General features: G+C 41.2%; 2 protein-coding genes across 4 annotated transcripts in view; one reads left to right on the top strand and one right to left on the bottom strand.

Moving 5' to 3' along the window:
* The window catches only part of LOC146812269 (putative beta-1,3-galactosyl-O-glycosyl-glycoprotein beta-1,6-N-acetylglucosaminyltransferase 7), a 68635-nt gene extending 65905 nt beyond the window's left edge, over positions 1–2730 (top strand). For all 3 annotated transcript variants that reach the window (XM_085619274.1, XM_085619272.1, XM_085619273.1), the window contains exon 4: positions 336–2730. In XM_085619274.1, coding sequence (XP_085475400.1) covers positions 336–574 — 239 coding nt within the window. In that variant the 3' untranslated portion in view covers positions 575–2730. The remainder of the gene's footprint in view (positions 1–335) is intronic.
* Positions 1–18853, bottom strand: part of RTF2 (replication termination factor 2) — a 399848-nt gene that overhangs the window by 258891 nt on the left and 122104 nt on the right. The gene's annotated exons all lie outside the window — the stretch shown is intronic.

Here is an 18853-nt window from a genome sequence, read left to right as displayed (position 1 = left end):
AATGCTCTGACAAAACCCTAAACGAGCATAAGCTACACAAGATACAAATAATATGTTTTCGTACACATTGTTCTAATGGAGATCATTTGAAACTGAAACAAAAGTATGACACAGGTCCATGGTTCCTCTAGTCATGTAAAGTGTGAAGACAGCCTTCAAACAGATACACAAATGTAAACTATTGCCTCTGAGCTAGCTATTCACAACTGGATCTTAAAGAGGCATTTTTAAAGGGAATAGATAGTGTATCGTAATGATGATTATCCTGGAGGGAAAAAAGTTGGTAATCAGTGTTATTTATTTGCAGTTAACTCTCTGACTTTCTATTTTCACAGGCCATTATGTTCGAGACATATGCATCTATGGACTCGGGGATTTAAAATGGATCATTGAAACACCTCATATATTTGCAAACAAGTTTGAGCCTCTCAAATACCCTCTTGTGACAGAATGCTTAGAGAGCCGTTTCAGACTTAAAGTACTGAAGCAGGCGGAAGTCATAGTACAGCCACATATGCGGCATACAAAACACAGCCACTTTAATATGAAATTAGATGCTGGAAGAGAAGGGTAAACAAGAAAGGCATGGAAGATTATCTGCAGCTTCAAACATATGGCTGACCCTCGGATGATGGGCTTGAAATTAAACAAACGCAAGACAAAGAACTCAAAAGCCATGCTATGATTTTAAATGATCTCAGAGTATAAAATAGAGCCATCAACATGATTTTTTACTACTGCAACACACAATACAAAGAAACTTCCAATAAAGCAATCTGTAATTTTGACCTTTTTGTACAGAAAACGTCAACCTCTTTGACTCTCTTCTATTTGGTCACAGCTACAATAAAGTTTACGAGAACAAAATGATCTTAAAATAATATCAAATTTTCCAGTAAAATCAAGTTTACAAGTAATCCTCAACGATGAGCTTGCCTACCAGCTGTTAAAAGTGCTAACATAGGATGGGATTTATCTATTGATATTTTTTAGCTTGCTGCCTTAAGGGAACATTTAATTAAAAAATAAATGTGATGTAAAAGCTATATGCAGTGTCAAAATGGAACCATTGCTAGCTCAGGCTCTGATCTCTCGGGCCATTTCTTACACATTTACGATTTTCAGTGACCTTGGATCAAGACTGTACCTTCTGGGACAAATCCACACTAAAGAGGTTTGAAGATTCAGCTTTGTAGACCAACCCTGCTACAAGACAGTAAACTGTGGATAAGATTATTTACAAATGCATGTTACTGCCTTTTTCATCTGAAAAGGTATGATCTTGTTGAATGATATTACCATTGTTACAAGGTAGCTATATTATTTACAATAGGCATACACGCAACTATTTAAAGAAAACGCTATGATACATAGGTTTCTACAAATTAGATCAAGTAAATTAGTGCAATTACAGTAATTACTATTGCATAGAAACCTAATTGCCAGGCACACTGCCCACCCTCGTCAATTGTTTATTTATCTCTGGCACTCCGAGGCAGATATTAAAAGATCTTAACGTCATAGCTTCGACCAGAAGCAAAATTTCAAATTATCCCTGGTTGTTAGGACCAGGGTGGGTGTGAAGGGGGTTACTAAAAGGTTAAAGATGGAGGGACTGACATATAACGGAAGGAACTGACTGGCAGATAAACACACACATACAAACACAACCCCTTGTCAAAGTCTCTTAAACCCTGCATTCAACTTTATATATACTGGCAACAACAGTAACCTCTCAAATCATGTAGCAGTGGCACTAATAATCAGCTTTGTACACAAGGTTTTTCTACAGGCTTCCACAATAGAAGAAAACAAACCTGCTATAAAAGATGAAAGGTTTATCTATTGTCGTGGGGCACAATTTCTTTTCATACGACATTACAGCAAGGAGCCATACTCCTCACTGCATGCCAAGATAATGCTGTCCACTGTCAGTAATAGCTTGACACCCATCCACTTCAAACTTCCTAGGTCAGTAGACAGTTTGTAGCCCTGAAGCTATCTGTTACCTTGGACTTTTGTGTCCTGCTTTGGTGGTGGGCCACCAAGCAGCACAGCAGGGGCTCGCTCTCTCTCTTCTGGTAAGTTGAGTACTGTTGAACATCACTTGCATTCTAGATACCATACACATTGATTTTCAAATAATGTTAATGAACAGTTCCTTATGAAGATTCACAATAGAGGCAGAACGTCCCCAAGCACATACACCACCACATTTTAAACGCCGTACTACAGGTTAAGTATCCAAAGTAGGAGACAGCTCCCAAAACAAATAAGGATGCCCAGAAACAGCAAAGGTTCAAGGAAATTGTCACACTTTACTTGATGATACAGTCAGGTCACCATCCCTCTGCATACTTGCAAGAATGGCTAGAACAGCTTCAGCATCTAAGAAAACACTGGCCTTCTGGACAGGTATCACACCAACTCAATGCCATTCGCGAAAAGGTCATGCCAGACCAGCTGAAGATCTTGCTCCCTTAAATAGGTGTCTCTGTTAAAGCCTGGAAATACCAAGTAAACTTCCACAAGTAAACACTTGATTTTAATTCATAACCCTTTGTTTCATAACAGAACATTTTCTACAAAATGTATTCCTTCTTCTTTCAATCTTCTAGATGGTCCAGATACTGGTCCTGTACACATACAGATGTGTATGTGTGTGTGTAATTTCTAAATATTTGTTCTCTTAAAAGAAACAAGTTCATGTTACGCTCTAATTAAAAAAAATATTTGAAAGCCACTTACATTCACCAGGTATGGTTAGGTAACCTTATCATAACTCCCGTTCATCATGCCCTGCCCATGACCTAACACAGGACATCACTGATGACATGCTAAATAACATCACTGATGACATCTCAGATGCCATCACTGACATTATCAAAAGATACCACTGCTTTGTTTACTTTGCATTAAACATTTATTAAGTACATTAATATTTAATGAATATTACTTTTTATAGTATGGCAACAAATGATAAGCTCATTATTAGATTTCTACTATTTTAATTTGCCTAAAAATGCACCAAGTGATAATTGTGTAACCGCTACTATAGAAACACATCTCCCCTTTATACATTAATGCAGCTACAACCATGAAATAATAAACATATACACATCCACATTCTCACGGTCACCATTCACCACCAGACAAACTCAACAGTTATAAAAATCGAAAAACGTAATATCAAACTGCAGCACATCTCTAACATAAATAACAAACACAAAACAGACACAAAATCTGTCAGAAACCCATATTCCGACCTCAATATATAATCGAGCACAACATATATACCTCCATAACCAATGTACAAACAACCCTTTTTTTCTGAACCAAAAAACCCATCATATTTAAAATAAGATAAATCAAATCATATCAAAAACAAATGTATTTAGTTTAAACAAACATGTGGCATTGATTTTTGTACGTTCAGCCGTCTACAACATGACTAAAAACATTGAAAAAGCCAATAGCTCTCTCGTATGTAAAGATTTGCTTTGCCAATGCTTGTTTCAGTAGGTCGTTGTGTAGATATGCGACACTGTCTGCACACTCAAAAGTGGTAAAGGTAGGTTTGCCACCTACCATGTATTCTACCTGCATGGTCAGTATTTTTCGAGCCTCGAAAGACAACAAATATTGGAAAAATTCAGCAAAAGTCGGTATTTTCTATCTAGATCCTGCTTAGCCTTTTTAACTACCGGTCCCAAGTTCATTTCCACTATCTTTGAGAGATCGGCGGTTATCGTTATCCCTAAATAGGTTGCTGATTCTGTTATTCTATTATCTACCAGCCTTACCTTTTTATTAACTACTATTTGAGTTTTACTTTCGTTTAATTTATACCCTGAGAGCGCCCCATAGGCTGTAGCTTCTTGTTCTATCTCTAATAGAGCTGTCGCCGGATCCACAGATATTACCGCTAGGTCATCTGCGTACCCTAAGATTTTCGTTTCATGTCCGTTCAGGACAACCGGCATAATATTTCTATTTGCCTCTATCTTTCTAATAAACCCATCTATGTAAAATGCGAAGAGTAGTGGAGAACATGGGCATCCTTGTCTGGTACCCCGTCCGACTTTTATAACCCCGCTCTGCTCCCCCATAATCCGCAATCTTATCGTTGGGTTCAAATATAGAGCTCTCAGTGACCTGATACAGACATCCCCTATATTTACTTTTCCTAGAGCCGCCCAAAGGAAGCCCCACGAGACCCTATCAAACGCTTTTTCTGCGTCTAATAAGATTAAAGCCATAGGGTCTCGTGAGGCTGCCGTCCCATCAAACAGAGTGCAAACTCTGCGGATATGGTCCGCAGTGCCCCTACCGGGGATGAACCCATGCTGGCGAGGGGAGATGATCTTGCCAATAAAAGCACTTAGACGGTTAGCCAGCATCTTAGAATATATCTTAGTGTCGCTGTTCATCAAGCTTATGGGCCTGTATGACCCAGGATCGGTTGGGTTTTTGTTCTTTTTGAGAAATACAACCATGGTTGCATCTCTCCAGGACTCAGGAGGAATCCCCCCTCTTTGCGTCTCGCCCATCAATCGATAAAGATCCTCTTCAATACTGGGTAGAAATTTTTTATAAAATTCGAGAGGTATAGAATCAGGACCCACCGCTTTCCCGGCTGGCAGATCTTTGATTGCCCCTCTTAGTTCTTCTAATGAAAAGTTGGAGTCCGTCATCGCTCTGTCCGCATTTGTTAGTTTCTCTGTTTGCACAGTCTCTAGGTAGCTCTCAATTTCACCGTCTGTGGCGCCATTTTCTGAGTTGTACAGATTTTGATAGAATTCTTGAAAGATAGCGCAGATCTCTTTTGGCGTTGTGGCAACAGCTCCCATTGCAGAGTTTATCTGTGAAATATCCCCTTTTGTGACTGCCTGTCGAGTCCTAATAGCTAAAATACGCCCTATCTGTTCGCTATATTCATATTGGTCCTGTTTCCATGCCATATATTTCCCAGCCGCTTTATTTGCTAGTAACTCAACCACAGCTGCCTTTGCCATCGCTAACCGTTGTGATACTTCTTCCGTCTCTTGTTTGGCTTCTATTATTTTAATAAATTCCTCTTCGATAGCGGCAACTGTGCTTTGCCTATTCTCCCTTTCCTCTTTCTCGGTCTTATTTCGTTTTAACGAATAACTAATTGTCTCTCCCCTTATGCCAGCCTTCATAGCGTCCCACACAATTCTTAGGGGCGCAGAGCCTCTATTAATGTTTAGATAATCTTTTAGCCAGCTATCCATCCAGGTTATGTACTTTGGGTCGTACAACAAGGCTCTCTCAAAAGTCCAGCTGGTCCTCTCCTTTTGTTGATTTGGAATATCTATATCAAGTATCAACAGGCTGTGGTCTGACACTACCCGGGGTAATTTTTTCATCTTGGAAATTGACAACAGTGCAGAAGATACCAAAAAATAGTCCAGTCTAGCCAATGATTTGTGTGGTGCAGAGTAGTAAGTGCTCCCCCTTCCCCCGATGTAATCTAATAAAAATGAAAAGTCGGTATTTTCCACTTTGAAACAAACTTAAAATAGCAACTAAATTTAAGAAATCGCTTCAGATGTATTATAAATGTGTCCAAACTGTTCCCAAAAGATTATTAAAGTTAATAGAAGGAATTGCTGAAATAGCAAAATAACACTGAGGATTTTGTACGAAATCGTGTTCAAGCATCAGCCACTGACCCTTCAAAAATATCTGGACACAACCAAATGGACATAATTCTTTTACGGAGAGCAGACAAATGTTCTGTCTCATTCGTAACACAAATTCTTGTCTTGCTTGAGGTAGCAGACTCACTGAGGGCATGAGTCCAGTCAGTGTGTTTGTATTTATGAGTGGTGTGGAGTGGCTTAGAGTGTTGTAGAGTGTGGTGGAGTGGAGGAGAGGGGCGTGGAGGAGAGTGTCCGAGTGGAACAGCGTGAAGTAAAGTGTAGTGGAGTAAAGTGTAATTAAGGTGTAGAGTACAAAGGAATATAGTAGAGTGTTGTAGAGTAGAATGAGTAGAGTATAGGCTAGAGTGGAGCTGTAAAGTGGAGTGTCAGAGTAGAGTGGAGTGGAGTGTCAGAGGGGAGTGGAGTGTCAGAGGGGGAGTGAATTGTCATAAAGTGGCGCATTGTGGAGTGTTGCATTGTGGAGTGTCGCATTGTGGCATGTGTGTAAAATCTACATAAGTGAAAATCAAATCCTCCCAAAGCAGTCAAAGGCGAGATCGGCAGGCAAAACAAAACCAGCCCAGCTACCGTTGACCAATGAAGACAAAAGAATTTAGAGTGACAAAGATGCGAACCAATAGTACGTAATGGGTGGGCTCTAAGCCTTTTTTAAGTTTAAGGTACAATGGACCCCAAACAAACAGCACATACATGCTGCCTCTGGCAAGACATAAAATCAGATGCTGCAACAAAAACATTACTTCGAAAACACTTCATTACAAAAATATTTAATTCATATTAAAGATGATTCTAAAATCATTACATCAATACACAAATCAAATCTAATGTGTACAGCTGTATCGTAGATGCATATAAAAATGATATAATTGGATATGCCATCAGTGATGTCATCAATGATGTAATGTAACAGTCATTCATGAGCAGTGCATGACCGGGACACAAATTATGATTGGTCTACCTAATCATAACTGGTGAATTTCAGTGGCTTTTAGATTTTGTTTTGGGACCATAACTTTAACATTTACTGAAATAAACACAGTGAACGCAGAGATTAGATAGCTGTAACAATTTTATAGGATTTCTAACCATAACTTCACTTTAACTGTGGTTTTTCTGTGAATATATATTATGTTGAAAAGGATTTTTTTTTTGATTGCTAATAAATTTTGCACTATGACAAATCTGAGTGAAACCTTGTACATTTCTGGCGTATCTGGATAAGATTGGCATGCAAATTTCGTACAGATCCATGCAGGGAGAATAAAGTAAACAGTGGTGGGGGAGGGGGTGTAAAAGGATATGCATTTCACATCTTAGTTCCCATAGAAAATTTTCCCAGATTTGGCATGAAAGTAGAACTTTACTTAAAGAAGTGCCTTTGCTCTGGTTCGTTAGATGCAAACCCATTCAGTTATTTTTCAGTTACTAGCCTTTGAAAAATGTGTAAAATGGCTGTAGAAAAGTATTTTTGATTTGCTAATAATTGTAGAGTAGTTCAACAAATTTGTACGAAAACTCTTAACATGTTTAGCTTACTCCTTGCAATTTCAAAATTGTGCAGATCAGTCAATGGGGGGTACAGCTAAGCTGGGGTGGGGGGTAAAAGGATTATGCTACTTACCCAGTGAGCATCTGTTCTTGACATGTAGAGCTGTAGATTCACATGCTTTGCATACTCCTGCCATCTAGTGTATGGTCCGGATGTTTGCAAGTTGTTTATCTTCGAAGAAGTCTTTCTTAGTCACAAAGTAAGGTGACTCTTCCTTTCGGTGATAGTGCGCATGAGCATCGCCTTCATTGTTAGATTGTTTCCCAGCAAGAGGGTGAGAATGGAGTAAGTAAGTGTAGTACAGGGATGTCCATGCATATGTAATGCAACAATGCAAGACTGCAACAGCTACAGGTGCCTGGGGAGGTGGGAGGGCGCATGTGAATCTACAGCTCCACATGCAACAGAAGCTCACTGGGTAAGTAGCATAATCCGTTCAAGACATGTGTGCTGTAGATACACATGCTTTACATAGACTATATATCAGTATGCTTCCAAAGCGGTGGCTAACCAGTAGATGTTGCAGCTGTGTGAAAAAGTGTTTTTAGCACTGCTTGCCATACATTGGCTTGTTGTTGACGTGTTAACACATCCACGCAGTAATGTTTGGTAAAAGTGTGTGGTGTGGACTATGTTGCTGCCTTACAAATATCAGCTATAGAGATGTTAACTAAAAAGGCCTTAGATGCTCCTATTTTACAAGTGGAATGCGCACTAGGAGGTATAAAGTTCGCTTAACTTTAGTGTAACAGGTTTGAATGCGCTTAACAATCCATCTTGCAATACCCGATTTAGAAATGGTATTGCATTTGTGAGGTGTAGCAAATGCAACTAACAACCGTTTTGTTTTGCGAAAATCCTTTGTTCTTACAATATAGTACAATAGCGCTCTTCTGACATCAGGAATATGAAGAGCTCGTTCTGCTACCGAATCAGGTTGAGGAAAGAACACAGGCAACTCAACTGATTGGTTGTTATGGAATGCAGAAGTCACTTTGGGAAGGAACTTTAAGATGGTGCGAAGAACTACCATGTCTCTATGAAGTCGAAAGAAGGGTTCTTTTAAAGTTTAAGCATGTAGCTCACCAACTCTCCTCAATGAAGTGATCACAATCAGGAAAGCTGCTTTCCATGAAATAAACTTTAGTGGATAGTTGTATAATGGCTCAAAAGGTGAACCCATGAGCCGTGTAACACAATGTTCAGATTTAAAACTGGTGCTGGAGGTACCCTGGGTGGTATTATTCTCTTAAGGCCCTCCACAAATGCTTTAATTACTGGAACCTTGAACAAAGATAGACGTCTGTTTTGCAAATATGTAGCTACTGCTGCAAGATACAAACAAATGGAAGTGTAGGCTAAACCAGCAGCTGTAAATGCAGAAGGTAACACATTATATTTTGAGTAGATGCATCTAGTGGATCAATATTGTTATTAGTACAATACATAACAAATCTTTTCCATTCTGCAGCATAGCATGCTCTAGTAGTAGGCTTTCTTGCTTCCTTAAGAATGGTCATACATTCTGGTGGCAAGTTAAGGTGTCCAAACTCTATGACTTCAGGAGCCAAATCGCTAGATTGAGCTCCTTGGGATTTGGATGTACGACTTCTCCATGGTTCTCCATGAGAAGATTGGAATTGAGATGTAGCTTTTGATGTGGAACTACTAACAATTCTAAAAGTGTTGTGAACCACGGTGGATGAGCCCAAGTTGTAGTGAAGTTCCTATAGCCTTATAGGCTCTGCACATTGGAATAATATACACTATAGGTGTGGCATAAGACGGAGGTCAGTATGCCTCTATCGAGTACATTAAACTTAATTACTTTGTGTGCCAGCTAACTCAGAGGCCACTAGAAACTCCTTGAATAAACAAAGGAGTAGTTTCGGGCAACCGCAAAAACATGACAACTTTGTTTCCCTTTAGAATCGGAACATGTCTCAGAATCGTGGAAACAGCAGATAACAGTTTCACTCAGTCAATCGTACATGCTTAGTTTCTTTAGAGTTACACAGAAATAGATAGACGGGTGTTTCAATAAAAAGGATTTACTGAACAGTCTTGTTTCTCGTGTACGAGATACGAGCTGTTACAATCGCAAGACAGTATGCGAGATATAATACGTACAGCGTAAGCAGTAAGAAGTACTGCAACAGCATTGTCTTTTAGCTATGACATATATTCATATACACATACATAAATAACATAGGCTAAAAAGTGGATACTCATCTGATGTTTCTAAATTGTTCTACCCCAGTGTACCTAACCTAAGTGTAGTACAAAGTAAGAAGTAGGTGCTGTATTCTATAGTATGGTATGCCCCGCCCGCGCCCGCAGCTGCCTCGGCGTTTCTGAACTTAAGTAAACTCTCAGTTTACTTAAGTTCAGAGACGCCGAGGGAGAACTGACAATCCTGTCAGTCAGCATGACGTCGGACCGCCCACCCACTTCAGACTCTGAAGGGGGTGGGCGGTCTGGCGTCATGTTGACTGACAGGCATGGTCAGTCAGACCGTCACCAGGGGCATGCAGCAGCACAATGCACAAGTGTGCATGAGTGGGCAAGGTTGGCGAATTTGTCCGCCGTGCCCAGTCATGCGCACTAGTGTTTGCATTGGCTTGCGCATGCCCATTAGGAGAGCGAGGGTTGAGCAAAGGCTCGAACCTCTGTCTCCTAATGGGCAGGCGGGCAGAGAGTAACCCTGCACTCAGTCAATTGCGCCAGGATTGGCTCAGAGGGGTTACTTGCCAGCAGTGATGCGGCTGTTCCCGAGTGTAGGCGCCAAACAGTGGACCCGAGGCGGCGCAGACCTGCTCAGGTAGGATTTTTATTTTAATGTAAAACTACCCCCCTGGCCCCCACCCCCACGTGACACCCCCTCGCGACACCCTCCCAACCCCGCGACACCTTCCCACTCCCGCGACCCTCTCCTCCCCCGCGAGCCGCAAATGCATTGGAGGACTTTCTGAAAGAAGCTATTCTGTGTGAAATATTCAGGTATACTTCTAAAAAAGTGAAAATGCTAACTGTTGAAATTTGCTCAAATAAGAAGAGATTGTTTTTTGAAAGTAAGAGCAGTTGTGTGCTGTGCCAATTTTAATTACATGGCATGTTTACTAACCCAAATTATTGGCATATATTTTATTTTACCAGAGATTTTCAGCGCTGTATTGCCTTTGTTATAGTGTCACTGCGCTCTTCAGTTCTGGTACCTTCACACTATTGTCTTGAGGATTCCGACACAGACCAGACTTCTTTTTCAGTAACGTGGTGTGATTAATCTTTCCTAACGTTTCGCTGTGTGAGTGTGTGTGTGTGTTTGGAGCGTGCTGCCAGAGATTCTTGACAACTAAGGTATGTGGCTGCAAAAGTTTGGTTTGTGTATTGCCCGACCTAATGTACGTGTTCGAGGTAACTCAGACTAGGGCGTCTTGTTGGAGTCCACAGTACACCTTTTAATCAGTCTCATTGTGGGATGTTGGGTGGTTGCTTGTTAAGCATGTTATTTGTTCTCTTGTTTTATGAAGAGTACAGTGCTGCTGGGAGCTGGCTGAGGTCATCTGACCTGTTTTGGATGTGTGCTCATTGTTCTGACTAATGTGTTCTTTCGGACGACGTGGATCTTCTTTTTCCGGATGGTGCGTGAGAAAGAGATGGGACAGGTGTGATGGCAAGAAAGGAGGGAAGAAAGAAAAAGAGCAAGAAAGAACGCAAGACAGAAATAGAAATAATCTGAATGAGAGCAACGAGAAAGTAAACGAAGCACGTATGTAAATAAAGAGAAAGTCGGAAACAAATAATGAAAGTAGCATAGAAAGAGGATGCCAGGAGAGAAAAAGTAAAGGAACTGAGCTCTGTGTATAGTGTCTTCTGACAGAGAGGCGAGGCGAGGCTCTGGGTACAGTGTTTTGTAAGAGTGATGCTCTGCTCTATGTACAGTGGACCAAGCAGGCCCTGCTGGCGGACGTGCTTTTTCTCAGTGCCTCTTTCTTGCATTCAGTGATTTCTGTCAGTGTCTGTCTTTTGTATGCACCATTTTTCATACAGTTGCTTTCTCTATGTGGCTGTAGGGTTGCTCTTGTAGTGACATTCTTTTATACCCCCGTAGTGTTCTCTTTCTGTGAGGGTTTGTGGTGTGCAGTTTATTGTGGTATTGAGGCTCTGATGGATGTCGAGTGGCCTTGCCAGTGTACAGATGCTTCTTGTTCCGTGAGGATGGGGGGGGATGGACGGAGGAGGAGGAGGTGGAGGAGGTGGTGTGTGTGCATGCATGGGGGCTTCTCTAGCAGTGAGCTCCTTGTGGTCACATGTAAATTGGATCTAACTGACAAGTAGTTCTTTCCAAAGTTTGATAGTTCTTGTAAGTGGCCATTGACAACATAGCAGTACATTAAATATAAATGCAAGCATAACGCCTTAGGTTGTTAATCAATGCACACACATAAAGCTCCTGACAGAAGGTATCAGTTGTTCCGGACAGGTGTAGCACTCTAAAAAGAGATCGCACAATAGCTAATACTGCAGTGACATCACCCCTTGTGGTCTACATCTTCCATGGATTCTGTCTCAGGAGTAGGAACCTGCGTGAGAGAAAGATAACCTTATCTCTAGTTCTTATTGTTTTCTGTGGGCATATTTATTAATATGTACATTTGGTTTACCCTTGTGAGACTATGAATTCCTAAAGATGTAGTGATATGTTAACAGTTGTACGTAGACTTAAGGCCTTCTAACTGATGTACAAGGTGAAGGGTCTTGGCTGTAGGTGCTCTCAGAATGGTTGTTTTTTCCTAAGCCTATTGTTGACTGAACTTTACGTGCTCTAAGACCTGGCCATAGTACTTAGTGTGTACATCTTATCTTAAGCAACATTTCAGCACTCCTTGTTTTGGAATACCTTCTACTCTATTTAAAGGTATTTTCTGTATTCCTGGTATGAATGGCTCCTAACTAAAGGGCCAAAAATGAGTTCTGGTGTTGGAATATGCAGAAGGGTTCAGGTTTTGTGCAGTAGACTGTGATGAGTTTTTAATTTCGAGAGAAAATATAGAGAGGACATGAGATGAGAGAACTCTCTTAAGGGCATACTTTTTGAGGAGACCCTCTGCTTTTGATTACAGTGGCTCAGTTTATTTGGTGATTCACAATTCCAATCATGGGTAAAACATGGCTTGCTGAACATAGATGAGATGTACTTGCAAATTGTTGGATTGCGTATTGCATTTCAGGTTTTCAATTTGACCAATCTTTTGACTTCTTACCAACAAAATATGAGTGTCTTCCTGGTCGAGGACCACACTGCTTTTTCTCTTATCTGTCTTGTATCAAGACCCTGCTATGGGGTGAAAGAAAACTTGAATAAGAAGCTACCTATGCTATATGACATCTCTTTATTAATGTAATAACTGCACTTTCACAATTGCTTCATTAGCCTTCCTGCTTTCTCAAATTTGCTTGAAATGCACCATTTGTCCACTTTTTTTTCAAAATTTTCCCGGGGAGAGAACCCCCCCTTATGTTGTTCAGGCTCGCTCGCTACGCCCGCTCGCTGCAGTATACCAATCATTTTACGCCACACCACTTTCAAATGTCACCAGCTGCCACTGGTCAGCTCCATACCTTAGAATGAGAGAGGTGGGAATCTCTTTCCGGGTCTCAAACCCTGCGAAGGAAGTCAGAACACTGGAAGTTGGATTCTCTTCGAGCAGGGATGACAGCGTCTGGTCGTGTGTCAGGCGGGGACTTGAATTCATTCCGAACTTGCCATGGCGAGCCGTATCGAGCTGTGCATTCTAGCCGTGGTATGCAATGGTAAGGGAGGGTATATTTATACCTGAAAGGTGTTTAGGAATGTTAGCATTGACGTAAAGTCGGGCAGAGGAAGACGTCATGAATGAACCCCTAAGGAATAGCAGTTCATGCATAATAGATAAGTTCTTGGAGAAATCAATAATCCTAGCTAGGGAAATTCCCAAAGGCTTAAGGGTCTGGTTTCTAATAACTCGTTGTGATGGTGGGATGGACGGATGTAGGCGACCATGCTTGTATTTGGACAGCATGGCTAATGCCTAAATAAGGACTGGGATTCTATGCCTAAATAAGGGCAATGCGAATTGTGCCTATAGAAGGACATGATTTAGGAAAACCTACATACGGACATTAAATCGAAACACAACGCCCACTCCACTTTCGAATGAACGATAATACTAAATGCTATACACGAAATGTTAAACATTTAACCTCTTCAGTGCCCATGACGAGATAGTCTCGTCATGGAGCACGGTCGCGCTGTGCCCATGACGAGACTATCTCGTCATGAACCCCACCCACTAATGTAACGCCCGGCACAGGAGGGGGAAAGGGCGTGGCACAGAAGGGGTTAAAATCGAGTACCACATTTTGCTAAAAACATTTGTAAAAGCATACTAAAATAAGTTTTTCGTAAAAGCAAAGGTGCTGTACATATTAAAGCAATGTTTCATTCCAAGCATATGTTCACAATGAATGCTAAATGAATGAACATAAATATATACATATGATGAAATGGCTCACAATTACAGAAGAAAAAAGGTCAAAGCCATTTCATGTCATGATACGTAAATTAAATTGTTGTGAATAAAGGTGACAATGTGTCCCTGGAAGTGTTCAAAGAAGTCTGTTCTCTATGAATAGTTCTACTTTAAACATATTACTTTGCCATAAAAAAGAAAAATTCAAATGTAGAAGAAAAAATAAATTGTATGAAAAAGTTCCAAGGTTTTTGTCTTTGTTTTGAAAAATGAAGACCAAATTCATAGCTTTCCCGGTACACTGTGAGCCGAATCAAAAGCCAGTGTAAGGGGCTGGTGAAAACATGAAATCCTCTATTCCTGTAGACAAAAGATCGTCTACCGATGTCGGTGATAGTTGTAATACCTTGTTTAGAAGATTACCTGCACATAGAAGTGAAGCATCGCCAGTAGCAATGTTCGTTTCCGATGTTACCTGTGTGCCTGTTGATCCATCTCGTACCTCAGCAGTAGCATGTTGCGTCTGTGAGATCTCAACGAATACCGTCATCAGGATTGGTAGCCTCTGGGGACAACACAGAGCATGGGCCGTTATCGGGTCCAGCAGAGTATTGCATGACTGATGGGAGTGTTAGACAGATGTCTAGCACGCATTCTTCACCGCAAAGCAGGCAGCGTAGCACAGGTAAGATGCAATCTTGCCAGATTGGTCTGAATGACAGAAACCATGTGGTATTTAATTCTCGTAGACGAGGTAAGCCCAAAAGTTGTAGTATGCGCTCACGCCACTTCCTTTCCAGGAGAGCTTTCTCCAAGGTGCTGGGAGTGACGCTGGTAGATTGGCTTGCCATAGCGTAAATGTAGGAATAAAAACAGGATTCCTGCAACGAGTGCTAGAATAAGCGGCAGACCACCAAACACAGAGTGCGCGAAGTTTGGAATGATTCCGAGGATTGTTTGAAAAGGTGTTAACAGTCCTGAACATATGGTCTTAAATACATGCACAATACCACTCGTATCAGACATGTTTAAGATAAGTCCAAACATTTCTGTGAAATGTGTAGGGCAGTTTGCACATAACAGAGCCTGTATCCCAGCCGAATTCCTTGCAATTTGTAGATCATAGGTTTCTTTGGCCGAGGTCAAAGGCACGGTTTGTTGTTAAAGAATGGCTTTCATTCTGCTTAAATAATCAATTCGTATAGAAGAGATTTTCAGTGAAGGCCATAGAGGCGACTCCCTGACTTTGTCTATTTGGGGGAACAAAACTTGCATGCAGCAAGTGACCCTGGAGTCAACCGTTACTAGATATGGGATACCTGGCAACATGCCACAACAGCTCTGATCATTCAACATGAGGTAACTCCCATTTGAAAGTTGGCCAAACGTTGGATTAATCACAGCGGCAGGTGAACCTTGCAGGTGGCAGGATAAATTTGCAGTAGAACCGCTACAGGACCCGTGTGAACAAATATCCCGACATATGAGTGAACAGCTCAGTGCATTTTCACAGTGTGTACTGCTAAGAAACACTAAACGCCCCCCACTCCAACATCTGTGTGTGTAAGCTAACTCCCAGGATGTCTTGATGTATTCTTTACCCAACCTTTCATATTTGCCTGCTTGCATTTGTTTGAAGCAATACTGAAAACGGAAAGTTGTAACAGGCAGAGTTATTTTGCGATCAATGATCCATTCTTTAGCTGGTTTTTCTGCTACTGTAAATGGCAATTTTTCCAGTTTTCCCATGCTAAGCACTGTATACTTTGTGCCAGTTTGATCTGTTTATCAGTGAGATTGTATTCTGAAAACAGAGACGACGTGTTGATGAAACGCCAAGGCACATAGCCTGAATGCATGTTTTGTAGCGTCCAGCCTAATAACAGAATAGCACGCAATTGAAACTGGCCTTGTCACAGCAGGACCAAATCTTGTTTCACAATGTCTATAGCAGAGGATACAATGTTGCCCAGGGAATATATCCTGGATGACAGAGTCGTTAACCCATTGTCGACCACAGCGAGAGATTTCTCTAAATCAATACGATCATTTTCTCGTATTCTTTCTGCGGCGTCTGCTTGGGTAACCTTCCATATTTCATTATAAGCAGCATAGATGCCAGCATATATGAAACATTTTTGACACGGTTTTCTTGGACCTAGCAAGAAATCCCTATGGTCTGCTTCTTCTTTAAGTAAAGATAAGTGTTGTTTCACATCCTCTAGTGTAGATTTCTGTAGCCAATCAAGGCATAATTTTCCTACACTGTATGTTGTTAATACCCCTGGATGCTGTTGTTGGAACATAACGTGGGTCTGGCCAATTGGGTGTAAAACCCTGTATTTTTTTCGGAATCTTTCTTGACAGATGTTTGTGTCTGGGGGCCAGAGCAACCATTTTTCCCATTCAGGATCTGATCTGTTGTTTTGTAAAATAGTATGTACGTCGAACTCCCCCTGTGTAGTGCTATTACTTGCAGGTGCAGGTATGGACGGTGTGTTCATGTCTTTGATCTTGGCTAACCCAAGGCAAGACGTTTGTTGGACAGTTTAATTCAAAAACATTATTTGCTGTGGGATGTTGCAGGCTCAAAACAAAGCTTCTATTCCCTGCACTTGCCAATCTTTTGAACCCCAGACAGATTCTGTGTCAATTGTATCTTTACAAAAGTCGAAACCCTGTCTAGACAGTTGGGCAATAAAGGCTGCAGAATAAATCTGTTTTGTATTAGTTAACATATTTTTCGTTCCTGTTTTGTTCACATTTTTAAAGTAAAACGTTTTACGGATTGGACGTATTGTACCCTGAAAAATATGCAAACTTCATTGCAAAGGTTTTTGAGCTACCCCTAGGTGTTGTAGGACAATGTTCCCATTGGTTATACATAAATACATTTCTAGGGGTTGCAGATCTATGCAAGAAATGATGACCATAGTGGTTGTAACAATAAAGCTGTTCATAGTCTGTTGAACCCTTTAAGTATTCATGGTTAGAGAATGCAGCAGACCTTTCTAGATCAGACATCATGTTATTAACAGCCTCAAAGTCCCAATCATCAGAACAGGTACTGGAGGTAATAAAGTCACTTAATGAAATTTTAAATAAGGTGTGGAATCTTCAAAAGTTCAGATGAGCCGAATATATCATAATCCGTTTTGTCCCAAACGATATCATCTTGTATAGGAACGGCTGTGATGTTCACTGTTGACAACTCTCTTGCTTCACGATGGGATGATTTGTGTGGTTTCAAAAGTAAGTTCACATTTTTTCTTTCTGTGTCCAAGTGAATATATCTTTCATTTCTCAACATGCTCAGAGTCATTACTAAAGCTAGCCAAAGTAGAAAGAAAAGTATTCCAGAAATAATCCATAGTTCAATCCATGGTGAAACCAGATAAGTCTTTTTCAGGAGATGAAAAAAGTCTTGTGCTTGTTCTTTGAAAGTTCTTTTGGCTGACGTTGTTTCAGGTTCGCTTGGATCCTCAGAAATGTATCAAAGTTAATGAAATAGCCAGAGGCAGTGTTGTCAATGGTTGAAATTGCATCAGGATTAGTTGAAATCGCTGGCACCAGTTGATCACGTGTTAAGTAGGTGTAAACAGGTGTATCAGGAGGAACTGTTACTGGGTTTCAAGAGGAATGAGTTCCATAGCATTGCTGCTTAGTTCTTTATTTCTTACTGCTGAATTCTCGATGGTGAGGAGTCTTTCAGTTTGAACCTCTTGGATAGTAGCTAGAGGAGTGCGTCTGCTACTTGGTCGGAGTCCACAAGGCCTACTGCTTAGTATTGGCCACATAGTGTGGTTTGATGAGGTCGATTGACGCAAATCTTTTCTCCTTTTTTCCAGCAAGGGGCGGCAGAAGTACTGTTCTTGTTCCGTGGATGGCTAGGACAGGTACTGGTTGTCTGTAAGAAGGCCCAAATTCCTTCTTGTCCACAACAGAATTTCCCTCAGGATGGAATAGAGAAGAATACCGCAATGCATCGCCCAAACTGGCCATGGCTTCTTTGTAAGCCCGAGAGCTAAACGCAGGGCCCTCGTCAGAATGTAATGTGCCAATTGAGAATGTGCCGATAAAGACTCGCAAATCTTTTATAATAGTTCGAGGGTCAGCCGAGCGCTAAGACCACATCCATAGGAACCTTGACGTAGTGTTTGGGGGATTGCATTTGTCCAAATGGACGCCTGCGCGTAGATAGTCTAATGCTGTCTAACAATGGTGTCTGTACTAGGCACGCTACTTCGTAGTCTGGTATCCGGTGGCGCCCTGCACTGCGATCTCTTATGCAGTCTATGCAGTTATTGATGAAGATGTGAATCTGTGTATTCATTCCAGGCCACCAGTACATCTCTTTTAATGTTAATATTGTTTTAGAGATCCCTGATGTGACAGACCCTCTCCCAGATGTGCTTCATAAATCAAACTGCTCTTCGTTCCATGTTTGGAATTACCCTATCCCCACTCCAGGGATGCGAGCAAACGGAACGTTGTTCGCATCAATTATATATGAGTGGAAATTTTTTAAGTAACGCTGCACCACTGCCTTTGCTTGAAGCATTGACAGCCAACAATATCTCACTGTCTATTCTCGTTTTTAAATGAGTGATCGCAGCTACGGAAGCCGTTTGCACAGCCCCCTTCGCGGGCTTCGCCAGCCAATGAATTCCCTGCAACGTGAACGCCATCACGTTGATGACTCAGCGTGTGTATCACATGAGTGTTTTGTAGTCTGTTTCGCAACTGAACTACTTGTTCCCAAAGCGTTTTATGCTGGATTGTGCCGCCTTTTGCATCTTTGAAACCATTTTGAAGCCAATTCTGTAAATATTCATGGTATGATTGAACACAGTAAAAAGAATTGCACACTATAAGTGTGGGGAATAAGCGATCCGTATTTTCAAGTGCCCAATTGAATGCTTGTAGTTCAGTTTGCTGAGCTGTACAATCTCCTAGAGATTGTGTTTTAGTGACCACTGGTCGGAATTCACCATCACGCATGTGACCTTTAACGATTGCGCACGCTGCACTGTAAGCTTGCTTACTTCCCGTAGCAGGTTGTGCTGATCGGTCAGTATAAATTATAAACTCGTACTGATCAAGAG

This window comes from Triturus cristatus, chromosome 7 (assembly GCF_964204655.1).
Source record: "Triturus cristatus chromosome 7, aTriCri1.1, whole genome shotgun sequence".
Taxonomy (NCBI): Eukaryota; Metazoa; Chordata; class Amphibia; order Caudata; family Salamandridae; genus Triturus; species Triturus cristatus.
Note: the sequence above shows the minus strand (reverse complement) of the source record. Positions and strands in the feature narration are given on the sequence as shown.